The sequence below is a fragment of the Temnothorax curvispinosus genome, unplaced genomic scaffold, assembly GCF_003070985.1.
Source record: "Temnothorax curvispinosus isolate PA1 unplaced genomic scaffold, ASM307098v1 QBEX01000740.1, whole genome shotgun sequence".
In the NCBI taxonomy this organism is placed as follows: Eukaryota; Metazoa; Arthropoda; class Insecta; order Hymenoptera; family Formicidae; genus Temnothorax; species Temnothorax curvispinosus.
The window spans coordinates 280,661-307,933 of record NW_020210520.1 but is presented as its reverse complement, the minus strand read 5'-3'; the positions used below and the strand labels follow the sequence as shown (position 1 = coordinate 307,933).

Sequence of the window (27,273 nt, the reverse complement as noted above, 5' to 3'; positions counted from 1 at the left end):
CAGGCCCGCAGGGAGTTAAAAGCGTGCTTGATCGAAGAGATATTCCGTAGAATAAAGGACTCGATGACAAACAACAAAAAGTGACAATCACGACGACCCACATGTAACAATATAACGTTTTTGCTCCCTTTCGTGTGTAACCGGTTAACGGTTAACACACGCTTACACATATCGTTCTCCACGCCCTGCTCTTCGTCTACGATTCCCCGCGTCCTCTATCAGATTTTTCATTCGCGTCACGCGCACGCTATCCAGGTTGAAAAGTTTTATCCGCGCTTTTAGCGACGATCGCGCGCGGACAGACGGATTTAGAGGCGGCGGCGGCAACGGGCGCGGTGGCGAACGCGGTGACGAGGTATTTTCAATTCGGACGGCACCAACGTTGGCTGGCGTCGCGTCGTGCCGCACCGCTTGAACGGACAAAGGGTCCAGGAACAGTTGATTGGTTGTTTCGTCTTTCTTGTCAGAGTCGCGATACCGCGTGACAGATCCGACCAACCAATCTGTTTCGAAATGTACAGCAACGCCAACGATCCCAACGTGTTTTCCGCGTTTGCAAAAGCGCGCAATCCGACGGGGGTGTGTGTTTCAAGGCATCCGTTCACCCTTCGTTTCTCTCTTCCCGTCCCGTTCGTTCCCCGCGTTGTCTCTTTTTAGCTTCTCTTTCCTCACTCTCTCTCTTTCTCTCTCTCTCTCTCTCTCTCTCTCTCTCTTTCTCTCTTTTTCTCTCCTTTCGCATCTCGCCTCGGATTTTTCTTCTGTTTTTTCCCCTTTTTTTCCAGCGACAGCTCATTTTACCATCACCACATTAAAAAGCGTTTCGCGTAAGCTTATATAATTGGACGACACAAGACTCGCACGACCGGATTAAATTTTAATCCTGCCCCCTCGGTGGATTTCCGAAATTTCGTCGTATCCATTATCATTCTCGCGCGGATACGAAACGACTCGGGAAAATCTTCGGCGAGATTATGCTTAAAAATGTATTTTCCATTTTTATCCGTGTCGGCTAATCCGCATGTCTCAATATCGTCTCGACACACGTACGAGAAAAATATAACTATGAAAAGACATGGACGCGTAACAGGCAAATCCTCGCAAGCTTTACACGTTCGTAAATTTTATATGTTTTAGCTCGCAAAGTAAAAACTTTGCGAGCTAAAACTTTGTTATTTTTACCGCGCGGAATAGACGAACTCTATCCAAAGTATGTTATTCTAAAATGGGTTCTGCTCCAATTTACAGTTCGTTTTGGGCACTAATTCCTTTTTTCATTCCGACACACTTCAAATTACGATCCTATCGATCGCTCTTGTACCATTTTACATTTATTTGCCCGTATCAAACATCACCGCTCGTGAAATCAAAACGTCGAAAAAGACTATTGCTGTAAATGACACTCGGAAATTAACCAAGCGCCGTCCTGTTCTATTGCCCGTTAAATTTGCAACTTCAACAAATATCGCAGCTAGCTAACGGATTCTCTTTCTCTTGCCTCTCTTTGCCTTTCACCTGCTATAAAATAATACAAAAGCGATTGCTCTGCGAGAGTCATAAATTAATTCCCGTATGAATTGTCACGCACTCATTCACAGACGATTGCGGAAGCGTAGTGAGTTTGACATTTTATGAACTTTTATCGTGATAATACGTATGTCGGGAACATTGACTGTTATATAGCGCTGCGGAAAGTGTCAATAAGTATCTTCCACTTCTGAGTTAGGCACTTTAGATGCATCATGTCTCTATATATTCGCGCATCACATTTTTTTATTTTGAGAAAATCGGCGATATATAAAGTGAAAAATATTATTCCAGTGCGCAAATACAATTAATAATCTCTTAAACGCTGACAATTGTAACGACTTTTAGAATTAGTCTAGTTTACAAGTCGAGAATTATTCGTGTTTACAGACATGTAAATGCAGAATTAATATTTCATCGCGTAAACTTGTAAAATTCTCGCATTTTCAGCGGCGAGAAATTTCCATTTTGATTAAAACTCCATTAAAGAATAAGGATAAATCTTGCCACGAGTAATTTTAACGAGTATTTACAAAAGAAGCCGTACGCTTGTCAACACGCGCTTGTATCTTGCGATAATGTGAGGAGGCTTTAATTTAATGGCCGTGGTCGTCGAGAGAAACAAAGCAATAATGCAATGGCACATTCCAAGAAACAGGTCGGGCACAATCGTAGAATAAAGCTTGCGACCCAGTTACTTTATCTTCTTCGTTCTTGTTTGAGAAAACAAACTCTCTTCGAGTTCATGCACTCTCCTTAACGGAGTAATGTTAAATTGCAAATGCAGATATTCATAAGTATTGGTTCGAAAATGTTATATGTTTAAACGTCTTTCCACTTTTTAATCAATTCTGTTTCGCAAACTTGGCCGTAAAGTTACATGAAATAGAAGCTTATGATTTTCAAAGAAATGTTTTAAACTCATTTTAGTAATTATATCTTTTGCTACGATATCTTGATTAAATGGCAAATATATTTTTTTACCTATTAAAAATTATAAAATAAAGGACGTATATATATAAAATATTGGAACAATAACTTTACATGTATATATAATTAATGAGTTGGAAATATTTATACTCATGTAAGAATAAAAAATGATCTTACAGGAACGTATTCCGTCAGTAAGTCACGCAACACCCTGCAGAATGGATACGAATGTGAAGCGCGCACTAGGAAAAATAATTTAGTGTCTCCAACACAAAAATTTGGTTAAAATATGCCCAACAAAATTATTTAGTTTCATCTTTGTTACTTATGTTTTGTTGTTACAATGTAATACTTTTGTTATAGCAACCAAAAATATTAACTATATAAATTTTGTTATGGAAAACAAAAGCGTTTAGTAATGTAAATTGCTTTATTGTAACCAAAATTTTTAATTATTACTGGAACCAAATATTTTGTTTGATTGAAGATATTATTTTTTTTATAATTTATATATATAAATCATAATATATATAAACATTATATATTTAAATTATGTGTATATACTATGGGGTAGGTTGTCAGGAGTGAGCACGCTCTAACTGACATTACTGACAAGCTTGAATGCTAGAGAAGACCCGGCAGACCCACTGAGCTGAGCTGCCCTAGATATAATGTCAATGTCGAATCTTCCTTACGAGAGAAAATACCGGCGATGCGCCGCGTACCGGGCGCGAGCCGAACTCTCTTGCCGCACGAGCTCTTGTGTATACATAAAATATACTAAATTGTTTGGTTAGGAGGACGAGGCAGTTTTGTATTTTTGGTTGCTATAAAAAAAGTATTACGTTATAACAACAAAACATAAGTAACAAAGACATTTGTTTACAGCAACTAAATAATTTTGTTAGGCATATTTTAACCAAATTTTTGTGTTGTTACAACAAAATTTTGGTTCGTACAACAAAACATTTTTCCTAGTGCGAGCGCACGAGAAATCGCCCGAGGAAGCAAAAAGCTTTATTCACCGCCGGCACGAAAAGGTTAAATGCGAACACACACCTCGGGCTCCGAGGCCCGATCGCAAGAAGCTAAACGAGAGTACATAGCAATAAAAGCGGAGAGTTAATTCTCAGCTAAGGCCACGATGCTGAATGTAGCTCAGTAAACGGCCCATTTGCTCCGACTTATTTCCTTTTGGCCGACAAGAGCACATCTCGTGCAGTTAGAGGCGATCAATCATATGAGCACGCCAGACGTAATTATTGATTAATAGCCGATAACAACTGTGTTAAAATTTACATTGCAATCATTTGTTACGCGAAAAAATTCAATAGAATCTCAAATATCGTAAAAGTCAAATTAAATCTTGTTAAAAATTGATTTTAAAATTGACTAAAAAATAATTGCAACAATGTACCTAGTTTACAAAATGGACTTCAAAAGACTATTTAAATTTGTATACTCACAATCATATGAACCTTTCAAGATTTGTAATTTACATATGTTTTTGATACGAAGTGAATTAGTGAATAATAAAATTAGAATAATAATCTTCGCAATAATGGATTTTTTAAATTTAATTATATATAAATATAAATAAGTTATAAAAATAAATGGCAATTCAACTAATTTATGATAATATAATGGCAATGCGGCTAATTGACAGAGATATATCCTATCATTAAAATGTATTGTCAGTTACGGATTGTGGAAGTAGTTCACAATGTTGCGCGAATTTCCGTTAAACAGCGACGCTTGGACGGGACATTTTGATCCAGAGCCGGCGTTAAATTCGGCCAAAAGAGAGCGCGGCAAAACCGCGCTCCGCTCCGCCTCCGCCTCTCGGTCTTAATTGCGAAAATACACCGCGCTTAAACCTCCCGATAGCAAGAAGTCTGGAAGCGAAAACAACGCGGCAATAAACGCGAAGGAGGGCGCATTCTCGACTGCAACGGTTGTAGCTCACCAGAGAGAGATACGTGCTTATTTGTCTTCTTCTTCTCGAGTTGCCGCGAGGCAAAAATTTGGAATAAATTTGTTTTTGAAAACAATGGTAGTGTAATAATCTTTGAATCGTAAGAATTATTTGCAAACATGTTTTAATACTTTTTATTGTTTGTTTGACCTCCGTATGAACATCTTGCGAACTAATTGTGATAATTTGAAACTAGGTTGTTGCGAGCTGCGGTGAGCACGCATCTTTGGCAGAACAGAAATCTCGTCGGTATTGAAGTTACTCGATCCCGAATTGGCGCGATGCCAACTTGAAACCCATGCTATGGTGAACACAGGCGTCCCCCAAGGGTGGTCGAGTGCTCGCTCGTAAGGGAGACGACATTAACCCCGAAAAGAGACCTTTACGACGCCTAGGCATCCTACGCCCGTCCATTATTCCACGACTTTCCGGTCGCGCCACAGATAATCGCGTTAACAATTACGTGCCGGCTCCGCTGCGAGTTATCTAAATTGATTAAGGGAGTAATTGCATTTGCCCTCGGGTCTCCGCGACGAATTAAAGGAGAGATAAGGGAGGGGGAAGGGAACGAAACGAACGATTGCGTTTTCGTAAGTAGCCGCGATATGCACACGCACATCGTATGAATTCACATCTTGTGCTTGAAAACGACGCACCAATCGTCCAATAAATCGCGTTTTAATCCTTATTTGGATAAGTTTTCTTTCTGAACAAATGTGTGCGTCATAAAAATACGAATATCAGCATTATCGTGCTTTATGGCCCATCGCGATCATATACTTTATCCCCCGATGAAGTTGCATTCTATCACGGCACTTTAAAGGTGGGATGTTTTCGAATAGATGATAATATCGACGTCGGGATAAGAGCCGCGTAAAGAATTCCGTCGTTTACGCTTCACGATTCCGCGATCCCTCGCCGATACAAGTTTCGCTGGCGTCGCAAGGGGTGAAGATTATTCATTGGTTGGAGAGAGAGATATATAAGAGAAATAAAGAGAGATAGGAGAAGAAGAAAGGAAGAGATAGAGAGATAAAGAAAGAGAGAGAGAGAGAGAGAGAGAGAAAACGAGAAAGAGACCCCCTGAGATAAGATAGGTAGATGCTACGTAAGATATTCCGTACGAGGTACGAGCCCGAGCGAGTTCCTTATCCGCCGCGTCGCGGGATGAGAAAGAAATCTTTAAAGCGCACTTTGATTCATAGGAGACCGCCCCGGCAGTGAGGGACAGAACGTGACCTGGCATTAAGTGCCCCATAAAATATTGCGCTCATGTAAATACCCTCGTAAAATTCAGCGGGCAATGTGGCAACGGGGCGGCGGCGGCGACGGCGGCTGCCGTTTTCCTTGACTCGCGCTCGTCCCGTGCCACGCCGTCGACACATCACATTGTGATATTCTAGATATTTACTTTTTGATCGCTCCGTACGCCTTAACGCACCTCTGTAAATTTAAATTCGACAAGCAACCCTTTCTTCTCGCGCATTCGGCTGGTTGGACGTATACATGTACGAGAGGACTGTGCGAAAAAGATGATATGTCTCGGATGAAAGAAAAGCTGAGAGCTCTTTTTGAGAAATTTGTCGCGAATGTGGTAAGCAACAGGAAAGCCAAATCTCGGCGGAGGATAAAAGTCGTAAGAGCATGCATTTAGCTCGCATAAGAAATGGGCGGTACATATTTTGATGACAAGATTGCTGTTTTAATCATTTGTCAGTGCATGGCAAATCGACAGAGATCTTTCCCTCATATCATGTCACACGCGAGTAGTCAGTAACATAATATATTAACTACTAATAAGTATATTAGTTTCGTTTCATATAGAAATATATACGAAAATTAACTTCAACAAAATACTCTGTACGAGATACGTCCAAGAAATAAATTATTGGATGTGGGACTTTAATCGAGCATGCCAAACATAATTCGACTCGTGTTACGGCGCGACGCTGCGTGTCGTGATATTCGACGTTAATATTACGGACGCTATAAACTCAGTCGATTCGCTACACAATTCTTTTTCCCGTCGTAAAAGCGCTTGGGATACTGCTTTCTCTAACCTCCTAGAGAACGTGGTGTTTCTCAGTTCGCCTCCGCGTCATACATGATGGAAGCAGCGTGAAACATCATAACGCCGAACGAAGCGGCGTTATAAGTTAAAGAAAACGTGCCTAATTTATTACAAAAAAATACACAAACACGTTATATCTCAACAACGATCCGAATCTAGTAAATGTAGTCAATATACCTAAATATAATAGTCAAACAAGCAATAATTATTAAAATTTTACTCGTAATAAATCCTTATCACGATCTATTATACCCTTGTTGTAATTCCTGTAATTCTTGCAAGATTTTATGTGATAATACATATTTTGCAAAAATTTTCTAACGTATGTGTTTTGGTATATTCAGATTAAACCGCGAAATCAAATTTATGGCTAGTTTAGCGGCGCAGTCAGAAAACTCCCGACATATGCACTGAATACATACGCGTTAGAGTGCTCGAGGTAAAGGCGCGCCGTTGACTCGGATTCTAATTTTTCTCTACATATATATGGAACTATTCCTCGTAGCTAAATATACGTGAATAACAGAACGTACGAGTTTTCGTATTTACATAATTGCGGCAGGCACATTTTCAATTTGATTAAGCACTGATTAAAAACCATTTTCGCCAGATAAAAAGCCAACCCGCGGGCTGATTTAAAACTGAATTATACTATTTTTTCTCAATCTATTGACACCTGAATTCACAAGACATTCCGTAATGTGTAAAATACACATTGCGACTCAATAATCTTTTGATTCAATCCTGTATAAATCTAGCTGTAATGTTTTGGCTAAACAATTTTATTTTTTTTTTTTTAATTTGGGACTTGAATGTAAGTTTCAAGATTTAAATTTAAGTTTCCTGAAACGGCCCGTACGATCGATTTGTCAACGACGCCCAGTTACCGAACTTTTTGATGGTAGCACACTCTGCAAGATACATTTGTTATAACACTCAAAACTTTTACTCGCATTGTACGTGCGTAGACTTAACTCAATGAATTATCGCGGCCACGGATCGAGCGAGATTCTCTATAGTATGTATCTATAAAGCCACGTGGCTTTCCCTTAATTACAGATTTCTTAATGAATAACTAATGAAGAACTATGTCTTCAACAAAGTTAAACTTACGAGCTGTTCGTCATTATTACTTGAGGTCATTAATTTTTTAATTTGCAACATTAAATATCTCGGATTAAACGTCTTAGATTAAAGCTCTGTGAAAGTAAAACTTTATGAGAGAAAAGTTTACTTAATATAAGAATCTGCAACTGTGTGTGTGGGGAAAAATAAGACTTCTGATAAATTCTGTACATCCTCTCATATCTGTCACGTCTGCGCAATTTTGACGCATATGTGTGCATCGCGCGCAAACGTCATCCATTCTCGTCGGGTATATGAAACTTCTGGCATGCAAAAGATTTCCGTATGTCAGTATTGTATTTACAGTGGCATGAATTCGGAAGAACATCGCGATGCGGATCCATGAACACTATAACGTGTAACGAGATGCGGATCGGTAGAAAAAGTAGCTCGTCTCGCAAACTCATGATAGAATCGACTAAAATACGCGAACTCTGAACCTTTCGAACGCCTGCCTCTGTCAAATTCAACCTCGTGTAATCCCTTCAGCCGTAAGTGTCGATAGTGTATTTTTATCGCGACACTTTGATACACATCATCGTCGTTATCGACACTCGAAACGCGTGGGAAAAGCGAACGCGTGCTTCCTTCGTGAGTTTACAGGAAAAATTTTCGATAGGGAAACTTCTTAATTGAGTGGGAATATGCTGCGCGATGCACTTCGTACTCTTTGCATTTTTCCGGCCTCGCATTTTCCATACTTCGCATCTTCCGTGGAAGTGCAGCGCGAATAGTTGGAAGCTCGTAACTCCGTGAGATGCATTTTCGCCATCGATACAACGAAGTGATGTATCGCGAGATGGAAATTATGGGTTTCCTGGGGAATCGATCGCGTAGATCGTATAATTTTAGATAAGAAAAAAAGTACCTTTTACTTATGAAATATTATTATTGATCGCGTAATAATATAATTTACGATATGTATCGTACATTTAGCTTATTCAGACGCTCTTCAGCCACCTCTCTTCTCGCAAGCGTAAGAAAGTTTATAGAAACGCTCTATAATTGCGCAATAAAAGTGCTGACAGAACGTAAACAAAAATTTGCATTTGGTTGCACGAGTCGTTGCTTTATGGGCGATGGAAGATAAACGAACATTACACGCTCGGGACTTTGCACTACGCTTCGTAGGATAGCGCGATGGTTTTATTGTAAAGGTAGATGGATTAAGTGGCATTACTTTACACTGTCCTTTGTAGGCGAGGACAATTTATGCGGGACCGTTGCTCCGCATAAAGTGCAAGCGTTTCGGCACGGCGTTTCCTTTTACTAATCTAATTACTTTATGTATACGCGTGTGTGCATTCTCTTGCACAATAAATCAGTGGATAATTGTACGTATTTCCGGTCAGACGTTAAATATTACTGATCTATTTTAACATGTCCATTTTAAGAGTCCAATAAATTCGTAAAATATTAATACATCTGTCCATAATATTCTTATGCTTTTAATTTGATACATGTATATGTTACACGTATCATATGTGTGCCTGATAGACAATTTCCATAAATCCTCAAATTGAAATAAAATATGATTTACCATTTACTGATATGAAGTAGAGCAGCAAGAGAATTGTGATATTTGCTACCCGTTGAAATATAAATACTGTTACAGCGACGCCCGTGATGATTAATATTTCAAATAATAATTATCATTCACATAAAATAATTACAAACGATTGATTTGCAAATAAAATAGATTACTCACCCCGTTGTTCCGCTGTCTCTCGATGCCTCTCTGAATCCCCTTCTCCTTCTTCTCTGTTTCTTTCTTGTTTTTTCTTTATTTCTTCATGACACTCACATACACCTACGCAAAAACATAATTAATTATAATCGCGCGTACTCATCACTAAGAAATTTTCGATACGATTAATACGATTAATAAAGTCAATTTAACAGCTAGTTAAAACACAAAGGATTCTCTGTGAATGCATAAACAAACTTCTGTATTGCATGTACATTTCGAAACCTCACAAAATACATGTATTATCAATATTTGTATTAATTATTTGTACATTATTATGTATGGTTAATATGTGTATTAAAACAGTTGATACAACACAGATTTCCCGTTACTTGAATTGCTCGCTCCGGTTTTCGATTCATGTCACACTTCGCGTTTTGAAAAGCCAAAATTAAACAAACTATTATATGTATATCTAAAGCTAAAACGCAATGAAAGATACATATTGAAATCTAAATATCTTTACGGGAATGATTATTATTATCAGCAATAATTTATAATTTCTATTTCCTATCATTTCGATTTCTGTTTTGAATGAAAAACAGTAAACTGCAAAGTAACTGCTCCAATAAATAATAGTCACCTCAATATGCTCAGGAGACGTTTATAGAAGTCAATTGATCACGCTGTTGATAATTGTTTTCGAGGAATAATCGCGATTGTGAAACAGCATACTTTGTTCCGTGAGATATAAGAATTAAATGTCGTACATCAATCAATTCATCATTATAGCAAAGATTAACACAGCTAAAAAATTAATATTCATATATTATAATATAATATTATCTTTTCTTTCAAATTCTGTCGTTTTTATTGAATAAAGTAAAATATAAGATTTTAATAAAGCAGGACAATGACAGATTAAATTATCGTGAAAAATATCACACAATTTCTGAGAAAATATTGTATAATTATAAATTAATTTTCATTTTTAAATCAAAGCAGAGTTAACGCCAGATTTAACTTTATTCTGCAATTTTTAATTAGATTTAATAATCCGCTTGAAGTAGTGTTATTAGTCAGTTGCACAAATTTTTATTAAAACAAAAAAAATTAAAAAATTATAATAATTAAAATTTTCTACTAGAGTAATCAGTTTATCATTACTTAATTATGCGTAAAAAATTATATTATATCATAAAATTTGTTACATATATCTAAAAAATTATCGTAACTTCTCAACATATTTCTATATTAAATTTTTTGACTCTAATTAATTTCCATAGTATCATCAGAGTCACTAAAGCTGCATATAATCGCTTTTTCATATTACATTAGTATTTTAATTTTATATTTTGTACAATAATATATAAAATATGAAAAATTAATAAAATAATTTGCAAAGTAGAAGGAGCCACATTTGTTGCATGTAAATTGGCATTGAATACAGTAAGAATTGTACTAAACAAAATTATGGTAACAGAATATTTCTATTTTAAACTAAAAAAGAGAGAAACTTTTCATTAGAAACATTGAGAAATAGCGTCATAATATTTATCAGCAATGACATGGCAGTGAATTCTATTTGTTTCAATTTATTCGGCCGTCGACATGTTTAGCATGAACAGAAATTTCGATATATTTTACAAACGTGCAAAATTACTTAATGTTTACGTATGTACGTCACTCTTCAAATATCGCCGGAAAATTCAGTCGGCAAAATTCCCGGCTCTTCGCGGCATACCGCGATATGTCCTACATCTTCGTCACACCGTGACCGTAAAATTTACCCCTCCTCTGGAGAAAAAGCTATTTCCCTTAAAGCGTAGCACCTCACATTGTCGTAATTGCAACAAATTACAGCGCCCGTATCTGCGTAACCAATTATATTAGCGTCACAAATGGTGTTGCAAATGTAGCCGTGGTATAAAGCGTTTCATTTTAGCCACACGCGGAGCTTTTGCCGGTTTTCAACGGTCGTGGAAATAAACATTTGTTGGCATTTCGGTAACGAGCCATTGTTTTATGCGCAGCATAAAATAAATTCATCTTATTTTTCCATTGTGTATTTTAAAAAAAGGACGTTAATTTGTGATTTGTAATTACACAAATACGGATTATCGATAATATCGAGAGGTAATATTTTTAATCAACTAATAGTCTTCTAAAATGACGTATTAACTGAAATAGAACGTATATACATAACATTTATTGACAACCGTCCGCATTGCCACTATCGCGTATATAAAAATTGATATAATCTTTCTTGTGTCATAAAGGAAAGATAATTTTTCCATAAGATACTGCAACATTGTAAAGATATCGGAATATTTCCGAAGTGCGAAGATCGCGCAACCATTTTTAGTCGCGTCTGTCACCGTGAGAATGTCGGATAAATCGATCAGCGGCTTTCATAAGGCGCGTTTTTCCCACCTTCCATTTGGCCTCATAAAATTCACATAACCGAGTTACATTAGATGATACTAGCTACTACTACGGCTGCTGCTGCTGCTGCTGCTGCCAGCCGCGAATTTAAATTCAATACGCGAAGGTTCTTCTCGCGGTAGAGACGGGCGAACTTTTCTCGTAAGTCAGTTTCTTTGTATCGTTCACCAGACACGAGCATCATATTGAATCTCTCTTTGTCTCGGAAACGCCTCTTCCGCATCGCAATTGCAATTACATAATGGCCATATGATGCATTACGTAATATTCCGGTTTTCTTTTGCAAACCGGGCAAAGGCTGCGAGCGCTCCACATAAAAAAAGCTATAATATACTAAAATATATTAAAGATGACAGATGATATGTAAAAACATCGAGAGAGTGCGTTTATGATTATAATATTAACAAACATTCTTCCTTGGGCCAAATATATCTTTATACTTTCTTAATAAACATTAAATATTGCAATATAGTAAAATGGGATACTACGACTCTTACGTTTGTTACTCATAAAGCATATTTTTTTGACAAAAAAATCTATGTAGAGTACTTTTTGTATATTGATCGAGCAGTTCACAAGAAAAATCCCATTTATTGAAACTACAGTTATTAAATCTCGCACGCGGAATGCTACGGTGAAAATGTGCAAATTCGTTCACAAAAGTAAGTGTTAGAAGTAGCAGGGATTGAGTTTCCAATATTAAATCCTGCTATAGCAGCGATTGTCCGACCGCGGCGAGAAAAAATATAGTCGATAGAATTTCCATCACATAGCTTACCAATTTCCTGTATTGCCTTCGCTATCGCGTCGCTATTCGGAAATTCTCGATTCTTACTACACGAAATGTGATTGTTGGATTCTTTGTTCTTTTTATATGAATAAAATATCGTTTACGATTTAATATACGTTTATAGGTTTAGACAAGTGTGTAACCAAAAATTATAAAATTATCAAAATCTACATCAAGTCTATTATATTAATTCATATTCAATTCTAGATGATGAAATGACAGACGATAAGACACTTTTTTTTACTATAAATAATAGAAAAGTACCTTTATGCCACATTGAAGTAATACAATAAAAATATTGGATTTGTAGGTAGGAAATATTTAAAAAAAGGAATGATATACTATTTCACACAAAACGAGCGACATTTCCGGCAATTTCACTGTATCGTTTACTCGCGAAATATAGGTTCCGAGATAAAGTTCGCCGGGAAACTATTTCACATGCGACAGGTGTTAATTCCGCGTTGATTACTTTTACATCGTAAATCGGCTAAATGTTGTCGATTTGGATCGTTACAGCCTGCGAAATACAAGCACCACAATGAGATACTGTTAACAAACTATTTGAATTCCACAAATTAATTTAGTGCCGCTGCTGAACACGTTAACAGTGATTTGTATATACAGTGGACAGTAATAAAGAAATGTTTGATCTCTTAATTTCTTTTAATCAAGTCATTGTCACTGCTAATGTCATATCTTTTTATTTTTTCATTATCGTTATTTTTACATTACATCCTACAATACAAGTATCATGCTGTTACATTAGTGAAAACAATACAGGTAAAAATAATATTTAAACAAATCTATTTTTAGAATTTATATAGATAGCTGGGAAATGTGAGAAAATTGCTTGGAAAGTTTCGTCACTGACTCGTTTGTCACTTTTGAACGTTTCGCAAAAAAATCCACCGGTACTTAGGCATTCGCGCATAGTGCACGATAGTTCCTGTTATGAGATAGCTGTATGAATGCTCCATAACGCCAAACTTTCTACAAAGGCCCGTTTTTTTCCATGAATATATAACACGACATAAAATATCCGCGTATCCAGTGCGTACCGTGACAAAAGAGCCTCGGGATATTTTCACGAAACTACTGCGACTTTCCGATTTACTCTGTCGAGAATTAACTAATTTAATATGCAATATGCTTAAATGATATTTAAAATGTAAAACACGTAACGCTCTTCTTTATAAATATAATTATCCTCCTTTTCTAGCCTGATACATATAATATCTAATTCATCTAATATAATTTTAATATATCTAAAAAATGCTCGAATCTTAGCTCTTAAATCTTAGAGTTAATAATTTCTTTTTAAAGAGTTATTTGCTCCGTCGAAACTTTCGGCGATGAAGCGGAATGAAGCGGAGCACGAAGAATTGCGTTCAATTGACGAACGACCGTTGTTGTTGTCTGTTTCAGTGACGGGGCTAGAGCCAGACTTCGCTTACCCGCTGGAGAACGTAACGATCCCGCAGGGTCGAGACGCTACCTTCACCTGCGTGGTGAACAACCTCGGTGGATACCGGGTGAGTCCTTCCTCCTCCGCGAGCGGAGATCACTCTGGCAGCGTCAAGGCCCGGGTAACTATTTTACCATTAACCTGTGTCCGCCTGTAATGGACTACTACCTTATCTACTACTACCTACTACTACTAACTCTACTACTGTCACTACTACTACTACTACTGCACCACCTATATGCGCGCGTGCCTGCACTTCACAGCACTGCATTTAACTGCACTACTGCCAGCTATGAAAAAAGAAAAAAAATTATATATATGTATACTACCACAGTTGCCAGAGCAGCCACCATCACCAACTATCTCTCTGTATACGACATCCATTTTCATCTATCAGCCGGTATACAGGTACCGCCCGACTACGACGCGGCAACCGAAGTTTCATAGTCTCTTCACGTTCCTTCTGTCTTATTCTCTTCGTTCACTTCGTCTGAAATACTGACAATTCACGCTGGAGAGAGAGAGAGAGAGACTCTTCCATGCGAAATGGTTAATGATGCCTTCGCGCGTCGAAAGAATGTATTATTACCCGTCATTACAGCCGATAGTTATATGCGTCTAGTTATTACCGAACTTAAGACGTGCACGTAATAACGGCTTTCCCATTTTGTTCGCGTCGCGGGTTATGCGTCGCGAGTTATCGCAATTAAGATACTGGAGTTGTAGCTATCGCAATACATACGCTCGCGTGTTTCAAGCTAGCATCTTCTTCCTAATGTTGTAGAGAGATTTGAAACGCAAAGTAGACCAAACGTTTATCGAGAGATCGATGTTATCAATATTAACGCGTCGCGTAGCCAGGACGGAATTTATTCGGATCGATCGATCGATCTCCACCTTTGTCCTTTCTCTGAAAAGAATTCGAATCGCGAGAGGATGAATGGATACAAAAAAAGCCGATCCATCGTTGCAGCTATTGTTTTTTTTTGACAATGGCTTTCGGGCACATTGCCCACCCCCGTTTCCATGGAATCATGCTTTCCAAAAGACCACGTCCAATATTACTGGCGCAATAATTTTTTCGGCTTCTCGCCGCGTGAATGTCCGAGATAAGATCACAAGCATCGTTGATTTCATTAAAGTACACATGTTAAAATGGTTATTATTACTTAGAATTTGTTTTAACAAATTTGCGGGAAATATGAATATTAATTAAGTGACTCTCTCGGTTAATCTTCTGTCGGCAGGCAGGAAACTTCAAAAGAGATTGGAAATTTATTTTCGTGAAAGTAATTACACATAAAACACATTTTTAATTAATATCATTATCAATTTTACCAAATATCGATAAAATTATTTAGTAAAATTATTAAAATGTAAAAATCTTCAAATTGGACAGCAAAATTGTATCATATATCAAATAGCAATTATTTTAAAAATATAATGTCTTATATACAAATGTTTTAATCGAAAATTTTTATGACTTTCTAGTTCGTAATTGTAAAACAGATTGCTGGAAAGGAGTTATTTGTACTTTTTTCGGAACACCCTGTAGAGAGCTCAGAGCCGCGTGTAATTGCGTAAGTCCCGCTTTACACTTTCTGGTAATGGCGCGATCCCGGCAATGGAAGGAAGATTGATCAAGGCCGGCACACAGCGCCGCTATATGTAGCGAAATTGATTTCGCGCGAGAACATATCGCCGATGTGGCGTATTAAGCGCTTTACGGCTCCACTTGTTGAACCGATAACTTCCCGATAGCCGGCTCCCTTTCCCCCAAGCCGCGGAGACCTCTCGCCCGGGGAAAGAAATTTCGGCGCCGCCCGCGCGACCGTCGTAGGTTTTAATTAAACTTGGCACTGTCAGAGTTTATAACTTGTTGGAAAATGCGATTACTTCCGGCAATGCGCTCGCCCGCGTTTCAACTTCTTTCTTTTAACACGGTCGGACAATCCACTGCGCGGGAGTTTACGTTCCTTTCTAATAAGGATCATCGTGACGGTTTCATTATTTCTTTTCTTTTAAATTATTAAGCGTATAGAGATCTGTGAGAGTAAAAGGAAAATTTTGTTTTCGTAGATTCGCGATTGTTTTCATTGATTTTTCGCAAAATCTCGCAAATGAAAATGATCATATCGATTATTCATCTCATTAAATGGATGAAATTTCTTACATTATTCAGTTCTAATAAATAGATTAAAATTTTTAGGGGATTACTTGCATCAGAAAATATTGTATATTCGTGTATCTCAATTTTATTTTTATACGAAAATGGAAAATCGTTGTTGTGCCATACTGTAACGCATGAGATATTAAAAAAAAAAAACTGAAATAATAACGTATTGTCTAAAAAGAGTAAAATTCTGAGCAAAAAATTTTCTTGTTAAAGAATAAAGTACACTTCTCGTTGATATTAAATATTTGAACATCTTTACTTTGCCATCTCTGAAAATCCGAGTAATTTCAATTATTATGATTTTGCGTAACAACATATCCACCAGTTTCGATCGTTGCAAACTAAAAAAAAACACCAGAAAATACGATCATCGCGTAATTATCATAAAAGAAACAGTTCGCCTGTATAGTGTATCGTGCATAACGATAAAATTTTGAAAATACATTCGTGACATGCACAATTTATCATCGCGATCGATCAACAACCACTCGTGTCAATTCAATTGATTAATTCGTAGCTCTTTATTTCGATCATTAAGAGAAACGCTCCGTATTCATATAGTTACCAGCCACATAAGCAATTGATACATAAATGTCTGTACTACAAATATTATTTTTTCTTCATCAGACTGATATTTACATTCAGATTTGAAAATAGCACGTGTATCAGTATTGATCGAAAACCACACATTCCTTTCTCATTCCCGGATAACTTTCGCAGGACAAAAGAGCTCGAACAACTCATGAAGATGATTAACAAGTTTATCCGTCAAACTGAGTTTCACTCCTGATCGACTTGAATAGGAACTGGCAGAACGATGACGTTCAAATTAACATTAAACGCGCAACGAGCACACTGCTTACAACTTGAATGCCCTATGCTCCAAGCGAATCTCGTGGATCGGCCAATACGAGCCCGAGCCTACAGCGAAGATATTCAGGCCTAGTATCCGGCTTTTCCGCTTGTTAGATTTAAGCTTCGATGCTTAATCGCACCCGCTGGAAAACCGGGGTAGTTCGACGATCACCCCAGGCAACAGCATCTACCTTTGTTTTGAACGAGAGTTAATGAATGCAAAAGTGGATCGTAAAAGGTAGTTAAAATATTTATAAACAACAATTTTATACAGCTTACGAACTGGTATCTCGTAATTATGTATTTAATAATACGATAATTTTATTTAATAGTAATTTTAAAGATGCGTGATTTAGCCTATACTAATTATACTTCTTTCAATACACAATACTTTGTATAAAAAAAATTCTGGATTCTGTTGCCTCGGTAGATAATAGCATACCTGGAAATCTGGAGACGAGAAGTTTCAAAGGATATTTCAAAACAGGAATGATGGGCATGAAACAATGACAGATTATGAAATCAATAATTACAAACGTTAGGCATATTAATTTCCAACTTTAAGCACATTCGTGCCAAATAAACACAAGTGATGTTATCTTACATGATCTCAAGATAATTCCTATTTCTACTTACTATTGTCTTGAAGATACTCTGTATTTTTATCAAATTTCGTACATTTTATCGTTACGCCTAACGGAATATTATAGACGTATTATATCGATTCTGGTTGCACAAAGAGCGTCAATTTGCGAATATCTCGAAAGAATACGAAATATTTTTCTAACAAAAATTATGGGATATGATATAATGTCCATCCAAACGTCTTGTTATTTTATATCACGATCTTCTATCCGACGTAACTCTTTCTCATTCGAGTTCGAGCGGGTTACAATTGTGCGTCATTGCACCAATTTCCCAAAATGTCATCATGGTAAATCGTTCCGTGCCCTGCCCCTCCGATACGAAAACATTCAGGTCCACATCGGCTTGTCCACGAATGCACAATTTCTATTTGCACATGTGTCTGTTTACAATGCATAAAACGCACTTGAGGTTTGAATGTTCGTGCGAAATGAAATATGGTGCAAGCTGCATTGGAGAAGGATTGAGATGCACATTGTTCGGACGTGTTATGCGCCCTGAGTAATTGCCGAGTCCGAGGAGCGGGATCGTGCTGGATACGTATTGTTCTTAGCGTGTCACTGAATTCCTGTCTATATGCGAGAGGCATGCCAATGATGCATGAATATATGATAACGGAGAGTACACGAGGTTGCATGAGCATGTTTTTAACAGTAAGCACTAATAATCTAGACAAATAAACGAGATATGTAACTTAATATTAGAGTTTAGATCGGAGACGATAGGTCGCGTTTTAGCAGCAGCAATCAATTTTAGCGATTCAGTTAGAGACGAAACCTTTCTCTTCTCGTATGAGTTTCGATTGTGTCCAAGTTATGTGTAAATATCTTACGTGTCATAGGACGTATTATCAAGTTAACATAGTTAAGAGTACGAAAAGTAAGTCGAGAATAACAAGCGTAACCAAAGGTTTCAATATCTGTGCGTTTAAACGAATAATTCTTTGTAAACGTCTCGAACCGATATTTATCGTTAAATATGCAATTTTTTAAATCTTATTTACGTCGATTGCATAACTTCCGAGACAAATGATCTCAAGTCGGATCCCAGACTAAGTGAACCAGTGCAAACAAACGCCAGTGAAGAGTTTGCTTTAACGAGAATGGCGTCACCAGTGCTGATCGAAACAAGTGGTCTATTCCGCGTTTATTCGCACTCGTTTACTCGGTCTGGATCCAGCTTTCAGCTTATTCGATGCGCTCTTACACGAAGTAACAAAGGAGATTAGCGCGTTTTATTCGTATCACTCGGTACGTCCAGGGAGCGTACGCTAGAACGAGTAATCTCCGTCCGAAACGTGCGTGTCACGTGAATCGGTTAATCGTTCGAATTCCGCGCACGCGGCTACGCGGATGAGTGCGTTTCGCTGTACCGTCAAGCGTGCCGTACCGCACTGTGCCGTGCCGTGCCGTGCCGCGCCGCGACGCTCGACGTTGTGTTCTGCCATAAAATCTAACATTTAACCCAACCGTTATCGTGTTCTCGGGCGCGACGCACGAATTTCGCGCACATCCGTGGTGAAATAAGCAATGTATAATAAGCAATCACATTTCATGTATGTAGGATGCGCACTAAAATTATTATCGCGCCATTAATCAAAATTTTATTGGAAAGGTTTTCTTTTTTCTGTTTATTCTCTTTTTCATTTTACTTAACTGTACAAATATTGTATAAAGATCAAGTAAATTATGAAAATAAACTTCAGATCGCAGAGCTCGCGTAGTGTTTAAATTCTCGAATCAACCCTTTCAAGATGCTATAAATTATTTGTTTAAAAAAATTTGTATTTTTACTAGTTATATAATGTATTACTTCAAATTTCAGGAATATTATTAAAGCTCCAAGCATAAAAGAGGAATAAATTCTTTATTGTTAAATTATCCCAAATTAGATAGAAAAATTTTCTTAATTTCTTTTATCATAAATATAAATCTCAAATATAATAGAAAAAAAATCGTCTCGAAAGGGTTAAAATCGTCGTAGAACGAAAACGGGGAAGAAAGGAGGACGAAAAAAAGTCGAGTACAAAGATTACAAGATAATACTCTAGCATCTCGAATCCCGACCGTGATGTCAATAAAGGTACGCAGGGCAAGGGGATGGCTGTCCGACCGAGTTGTTCAACAGTGAGCATCGTGATGGGGGACAAGAAGAGGGAGAATCGCGAAACTTTTAATTAGCGAGTTTATCCATTTATATTACACGCCGCTCTAAAAAAGGGAACAACCGTACCTTGGCGGTCGAAAGTCGAGAAAATAAGAACTCAGGGACGAGTCGCACTATATAAGTGGGTGACGGCGTTGGAAAGCCACGAATAAAACGCGAAAGATGAGAAGGGATGAAGAGTTAGGTGAGGGGTTCTGAAGAGGCGCGGAGGAGATGGCGGGAAATAAACGAGGTGTGGTAGACTGGACCGAGGCTCCCGATCCCACAATGCGCCACAATGGAGCGCCGACGATGGTTTTGCATATGAAAGAGGGCCGAGAATGGAGGGAACGTGGAGCCAAAGGCCGGGGGAAGGGGTAGTAGGTGTACGTAACGCGATATTATATCGGACTAGGGAGGTTAACCCACCCTTCCCCCCTTCTCACCATCACTCTCTCATCCCCGAATCTCTTTACGTCTATCTATCCGTCTGTTCCGTGGGTTCCTTCGTGGTTTCTCCTCCTTAAAGGACCACGAAGATCGGAGGACCGGAGGAGGAGGAGAAGGAGGAGAGGAAAATCGTAAGCCGACAGTACCCAGAGAGGAAGCTGCATTAGATAAAGAGGACGTTTTTGCATTAAGATAGAGGCTCGTTTCCATACAAGGCACGACCCTTTAAGATCTCCGTCGTCCTCCCATCTTCTTCCCTACTTTAAATCCTCTGCTTCCTTCATTGTACTGCAAATTCGTGACTCACTCCTGCTTCAAGAAAACATGTGCGCGATGCTGCGTGTCTCAAAGAGGGAAAGGGAAAATGACGGTTTTCGTCTTGCCGTATACAGGATTTCCCTTTTTGGGGGCGCAGCAGAATCGCGAGGTCGCTCGGTTTTCGAGTTTCAGCTTTCGGATGCGAAGCGACATATTGTGCACGCCATCGAGTTGCCGTCCTAGTTGCTCGCACGATATTATCCGACTCACGTTGCTATGGATACGTTCTTTCACTTCCAAGAGCGATTTTCATATCGCATATTCACGAGAAATCTGTTACAGAGTTTTGCGAAGTAAGAGCTCCATGAAAAAAATCATTTGTCTATCAGCTTTATTTCATAATTATTGAGAGATAATTTTTGTTCAATCTCATGTTTTGTTATGTTATATTCATATTTCCAGCTTATCCTACAAACATCAAATATAATACAAACTTCATGAATTTATAAATTTCATAAATGTAATTTTTCACCCTTTATGTTTTATTCATTTTTAAAGCATATTTTTGACTTTTTAATTTCGAGGAGCTCTTGAAACACACGTACATTGTTCCGTACGCGAGAATATTTTTAGCCTTTCTCTTTTTTCCCCCTTTTTCTTTCTTCTCGGTCAACAACAATTAATCATCAGTGAATGAATTGACGGCAATATGACATAAATGTTTGAGAGTCGCGAGCATCTGTCGTTCGCGGCGACTTTTCCGTCCCTTCCTTTCCGAGAGGGTGCTTTGCCACCTCCCCGGAACGTCGCAGGGCGCACCGAAAGGGAGAATGGGGTCGCGCTTATACTCCGGCATAATATATTATAAGTGGAGGCACTCATAGGGCCGTCACTACCAAACACTCGCACCCTCTTGCATCCCAACCGCCTCCGTAACCGTCCCTCCCCCCCTTCATTCTCCGCTCTCTATACACTCCGCTCGCGGGTTATCGATAAGAACCGCGGAACTCCTTTGTCGGTTGATAGATAGCCTTTCAGAGCGATGCGAGGTCAGATATTCGACATGGTACAGGTTCAATTTCATGCCAATAATATCTGTGCAGAGAGAGAGAGAGAGAGGCGAGTAGGGCAGAGGGCAGGGGACGGGAAGAGGAGGATGAATATTCGCGATACGCCACGCTGCAGTTTCCTCTTTCAGAATAGCTTCAGCCAGAATGTGGGGCGGAATGACGATTAATACATGTTAACCAGTCGCGATTGCGTTTCTTCGCCCCCTTTCTCCGCCCAGCCTCTCTTCCTCTTTTTTTTACATTGGTTTTAATCCGTTAAAAAAATGGGTTTAATTAATAGCGTATATCAGCGGCTTGGAGCGAACTGCAATAACCGGTGAGAGTTCAATTTAGCGTTGATGATAGCGAAGGATCGCGAGCGAAAGCGCGGTAACCCACATTCGGAATAGTCACGATAGTTACTTCAGAAGTAATATAACTTGCGGGAACATTCACGGGAGCGTGAAGGACTTGTAATAAATTATACCAATATGTGCGGCGAGATCACACAGGCGAAATATGTGTGTTTGTCCGACGTTTATTTCTATCCTATTTACTATTTTTACATCTAATATGAAGCTCGCTCGAGTTTTTGATGTAAACATAATGTTACATCCTGTGAGAGTAAAAACACCTGAACTTTGCTACTAAACCGTTATCTCTCGCGGCTACCTTTCTTTATTTTTCTGGAAAAGTTACGTTCTATGGGTTATCGTGTTCTTGCTCGCGGAATTCTTCATATTTACACAGTGGCAGACCGTCGCGGCGCGCAACGGTACAGTTTTCCAGTCGAGAGATGGTGGCGGAAGAGCCGTAGCAGACTTCGCCATAAAGAGAAGATTCTTTCGTAGAATATACCGGCTTTTGATGCTTGCCTTCGAGGCGATGTATACGAATATTTCATTCATTCGCGAATAGAAAGCGTCCCGTGTTTATATCTCTCTTTCTGCGCAAAGTCTCGCAGACGTTATCGTAATCGAGTTCATATTTGAATCGCGACAGAAAGCTTAAGATTGTACTTCCGAATATTTCAGGAGTAACTGACGTAGAAAGGAAAAACCGGGAAAAGCGATAGGAAAGTGCTTTAGGTTAGTAGGAAGTTTTATTCTTCCTCGACATCGTTGTACAGAGCAGTTCTCAGAACTTTGCGTAATAATTAACTCTTTCGGTATTTATGTTCGGCATATTAAGGCACATTAAACATCGTTTGTTCTCATTTTTACATAAAGAACCGCTTTCATTTTGGTTGCATTAAAATAAAAAAAAAGAGTTCTAGAAATTTTATTCCAAATCTGATACCGAAAGGATTGATTAAGGTATAAGACTGCGGAAGCTATAAAAAAAATCTGCCTTAACGAGCACTTTCGTGAAATATCTCTCGAGGTAGACTCCGGTTAGATCAGCGACGGGAAAGGAATCGTTAATTAACGAGTTACGCACGGCGATAAGATTAGGTAGGCTTTGGGAAGGCGGGGAAACGGTTCCGAATCGCTCTCTAAGAAATGGGTTTGTGAGGCCAGGTGGCGTGGATTAAAGCAGACACCAAGGCGATCTTAGCGATTCACGAGCACGTGATCACGAACAACGCTCGTCTGTCGGTGACCCACAGCGACTACAACACGTGGACGTTGAGCATTCGCAGTGCACGCCGGGAAGATCGCGGGATTTATATGTGCCAGGTCAACACGGATCCCATGAAGAGCCAGGTAAAATGTGACTTTGATAAAGATAACTTGTTTCGCGCGAAGGATAATTCCATAATATTACATATGTCTTTTGTAAGATTATACCGCAAGTGCAGCCCAAAATGTATAATAATTAATAATTATCACGCAATTGTCGAGCGAATGGAGTATTTCTGTAACGCGAAAATTACTTCAAGTTCATTGATTTATAATTGCGACCTCAGACTCGAAGCTCTCCGCTTTAATCCGCGGTTGGTGGTTTCGTTGTATATTTCCTAACACTCCATATTCTCTTTCCGCGTGCACCGCTGTATACACGTAGACGAGCTATAATTTATCTCCTCCTGCATTCGCAGAGCGCGTTTTTGGAGGTGGTAATACCGCCAGACATCATCTCAGAAGAGACCTCGAACGACATGATGGTTCCCGAGGGAGGTGCCGCGAAGCTGGTGTGCAAAGCGCGCGGTTATCCCAAGCCCGAGATCGTGTGGAAGCGGGAAGACGGCACCGAAATCATTTCACGAACCGGTCCCGGCAAGACAAAAAGTAAGGGCTCCAAGTTTTATTTCGCGCCAGTCAATCTCGCTTTTTTCCCTTGGGAGCGATACAGCGGCGTGTTGCGATACCGAACAACTTTCTTCGAAATTGTCGGCGCAATTAAAATTGATCCCACCGGGACAGTCGCCACGATCGGCTAAAGTCAAAATTTAATCATCCGGTACATATTAAATTAATTGAAGAAATTATTCAAGAATCTATTTCGTCTTTAATATGCTATTTTAAATTTGAAAATTTGAATCCGTAATTAAAAAAAAACCGTTGAAATGTGTACTACTAGCTGACTGATACCTCTTCATTTGCGACATTAACTGGTCGTATTCAGTGCTCCAAGTACTCTTTGAATCAGAACTGTGGCATCTATGATAAGTCGTATCAGAAATAGATATTAAATTTAATAACGGCGAATTTCCACGTGGACGTTTACGCGCCTGTACGTTTAATCTGCTAAGTCGATCGGGTCTTAATGTTGCATACTTTGATTACGTGTAACGAGCTAACTTCTGAGACCCTTCGTGTTTGCATATTGCAGTACCCACTGCAGAGGGTGAAGTGCTGACTTTGTCGAAAGTAACGAGGGGCGAGATGGGCGCCTACCTGTGCATCGCCAGCAACGGAGTGCCTCCGTCAGTCAGCAAACGAATGATGCTACATGTGCACTGTAAGTATTATACATATATCTACTATTCTGTTCGGATATTTCCGCCATATGCCACAAAGGACATTTCTCGCAGTTGCGAATTTCGACATTTGTTTTATTAATATTATTGCGATGTACATTTTAAAATATATCAATAATTTAATTTTATTCATATTGCAACAACTTATATTATATCAATTTTATTTATATATTATCATATATTGCAGTATTATTTAATCCGACTATTGTATCAATTTGAAGTCGTTTTCCCGCCGGAAACATTCGCACAAATTGCGTCTTATACAATTGTCTCGGTAAAAGACGAATAACGCCAAAGCGAGACCTGCTAAAACTTTCAACTGTTACAATGCTGCTAACAAAAGTGAGAAATAACAGAAGGGCGAGACCGCGCAATTTCTCTCCGTGACCCAGTATAAAGAATACATCAAAATTTATAAAGTAAACATTTCGGACGTTTTGTAACATGTACGTTTCATGGAACCTCAGTGAAACGAGCTTTCAACTAATCTTTAATTAATAATAATTTGCATGATTGGGTAGATATATCTTACAGAATATTCTATTCATTAAAACGATCAAATATACACGAACGTACGTAAACATTGAATATATTAGATATCTAAAAGTAAAATGATGTTTCTCATGACGTTTTTTATGAAATATTCGAACAGCCTTATATTCATTTGTGTGTGTGTGTGTGTGTGTGTGTCCAATCTCTTTATCATTAATATATTTATACAATTTAAAATTAGATATTAAAATAAGATGGAAAATCTGTATCCTATTCTAAATTAACAATTATTATACAAGTTTAACATAAAATAAATAATATGTAAACTTTCTACATACACAAAGGAAGATTGCCTCCAAACTTTTAACTATTTTTATTCAAGATAACTGAAATTTCGAAATTCGGTAGATTCGTGACATTATTTGAAAGCTCTCGTACCAGTAACAAATCGCGCATCAATCAGTGAGAGACGCTCATAAGACGAAAGTAGAACGAGCGTGTTCACGAGGAAATGCGTCAAGATTCGTTTTTTTACTGGTCGTACGTAGCACCACAGTTTCCCGTACATCAGGACGTTTCCTCGAGCAATCGTCCAGAAGGTGTAAAGTCCGCGAACTGCCGGCAGTAGCCTTATCCACGCGAGACACACTTCTCGGTGTAAAACGAGAGAGGCGTCTCGGAGGAAATACAAGGTGCCGCGGCAACGACGAAGAAAAGCGTCGCTTGTACGACGAGATAGCCATTGTCGCCTCTCCTTGCATAATTTTACCGTAGCGACGACGGGGAGCGAGACCAAGGAGCTCTCCTTCGTAAAAGCCGGAGATGGAGAATGACGAAGACCGCGGCTGGGAATGGGAGAAGATAGGGAGGGAGGGAGGAAAAAGACCGAAGGTAAAATACTGCTTAAATAACAGGCGCGTAATGGCAACGAGGGCGAAGGAGAGATTTCACAGGGTGAGATGGGGTGTCGGGAAGGGGCGTGGGATAATAAAATTACACTCGGGACGACAGTGCAACACACCGACGTTTATACCCTCCCCCTCTCTCCTTCCCCTTTCGAAGGTTTAGCGAGAAAACGGTGTGCGCAATAAGGTTCTGTTCAAATTGCGCGAAAACGATGGGCGAATGAAGACGCGCGAGGAAACGCGCTATGTCGAAGGAATGTCATAAACTCAACTCCCCGTAGATTTCGTTATGAAATCAGTTTGATTACCCATCTCTTATAATATATTCTTTAATATTTCAAAGAAGGAGATAAAATTATTAAGTAAACAAGTATCTCGTGCAGCTTGTAACAAAACAAAATCTAAGTTCCAAAAGACTTTTAAAGAATATTTTATCACAATATAAAGACGACGACATGACAATAAAAAGTATGTATAATTGTGTACAAAGCCAGGGCAACGCGCAACAGTTCGCTGTAATATGGCTCTAGCAATCGTTATAATTAAGCAAATAAAAACTTTACGCGAAAAATTGGATTCTAAATTTCTTTTTACGCGAGAAATCCGATTTCGAGATAAATTCCCATACATCAAGAGATTGTACACTCGTTAAAAGAGCGTAACAGTAAAACAGAGGCAAGAAGGAAGACAAGTCGTAGCCTCGTTGTGGTGGAAGCGTGGTGTGACGATAGCGAGTTAAGCCGCGGTTACGACCGACCCGACCGTGTCTTAGAACCTAGTGGAGGAGAGGTAATTCCTCCGGCGGAAATTGGACGTACCTATGTACGTAGCTACGCTCCACTATACGGTTGTACGATATCGCACCTGGCCTCGGGCGCCACGATAAGATCGTGCGATAATCGAGTTTCATTGAAATACGGTATAGACGAACCCGCGTCCGCGAGCTATTGCCGCGAAATTCGCGCGACCAGCCGTGGGATATTGTGGATAGCAAAGCGCGGGCTCTCGGTTGATTCGGGGATACGGAAACTGTTCGTGGCAGACGGCCGATTGCTTTAAACGATCGCGTGACGCGAGTACCAAAGTACTGAACTTCCTTTGAAAACGCGGAAGAACGTCCGGAATCGTCGGCGAGCGCCGTTCGCGTGCGATTACGCGATTACTACTTTGTCGTCGACATATACGTGCTAATTGTAAGGCTTGTTATATCAGTATAGGTACTCGGTGCTTGATATTACTTCATATCTCTCAGATCGTTTTGCACCGTTTTATCTATTTTTAGCGCTCTCAATAAAGTTTCGTAAAATTATATTGAGAGAGAGAGAGAGAGAGAGAGAGAGAGAGAGAGAGAGAGAGAGAG

At 38.9% G+C, this 27,273-nt stretch overlaps 1 protein-coding gene across 2 annotated transcripts in view; it reads left to right on the top strand.

Moving 5' to 3' along the window:
- LOC112457942 (lachesin-like) overlaps positions 1-27,273 on the top strand; it is a 128,060-nt gene that overhangs the window by 82,438 nt on the left and 18,349 nt on the right. Inside the window, exons 3-6 of one of the 2 annotated variants that reach the window (XM_025021288.1) lie at positions 13,976-14,082; positions 23,114-23,299; positions 23,635-23,824; positions 24,369-24,497. In XM_025021288.1, the coding sequence (XP_024877056.1) occupies positions 13,976-14,082; positions 23,114-23,299; positions 23,635-23,824; positions 24,369-24,497 (612 nt within the window). Of the gene's footprint in view, positions 1-13,975; positions 14,137-23,113; positions 23,300-23,634; positions 23,825-24,368; positions 24,498-27,273 lie in introns of both variants that reach the window. The other variant, XM_025021280.1, reaches the window with a different exon arrangement.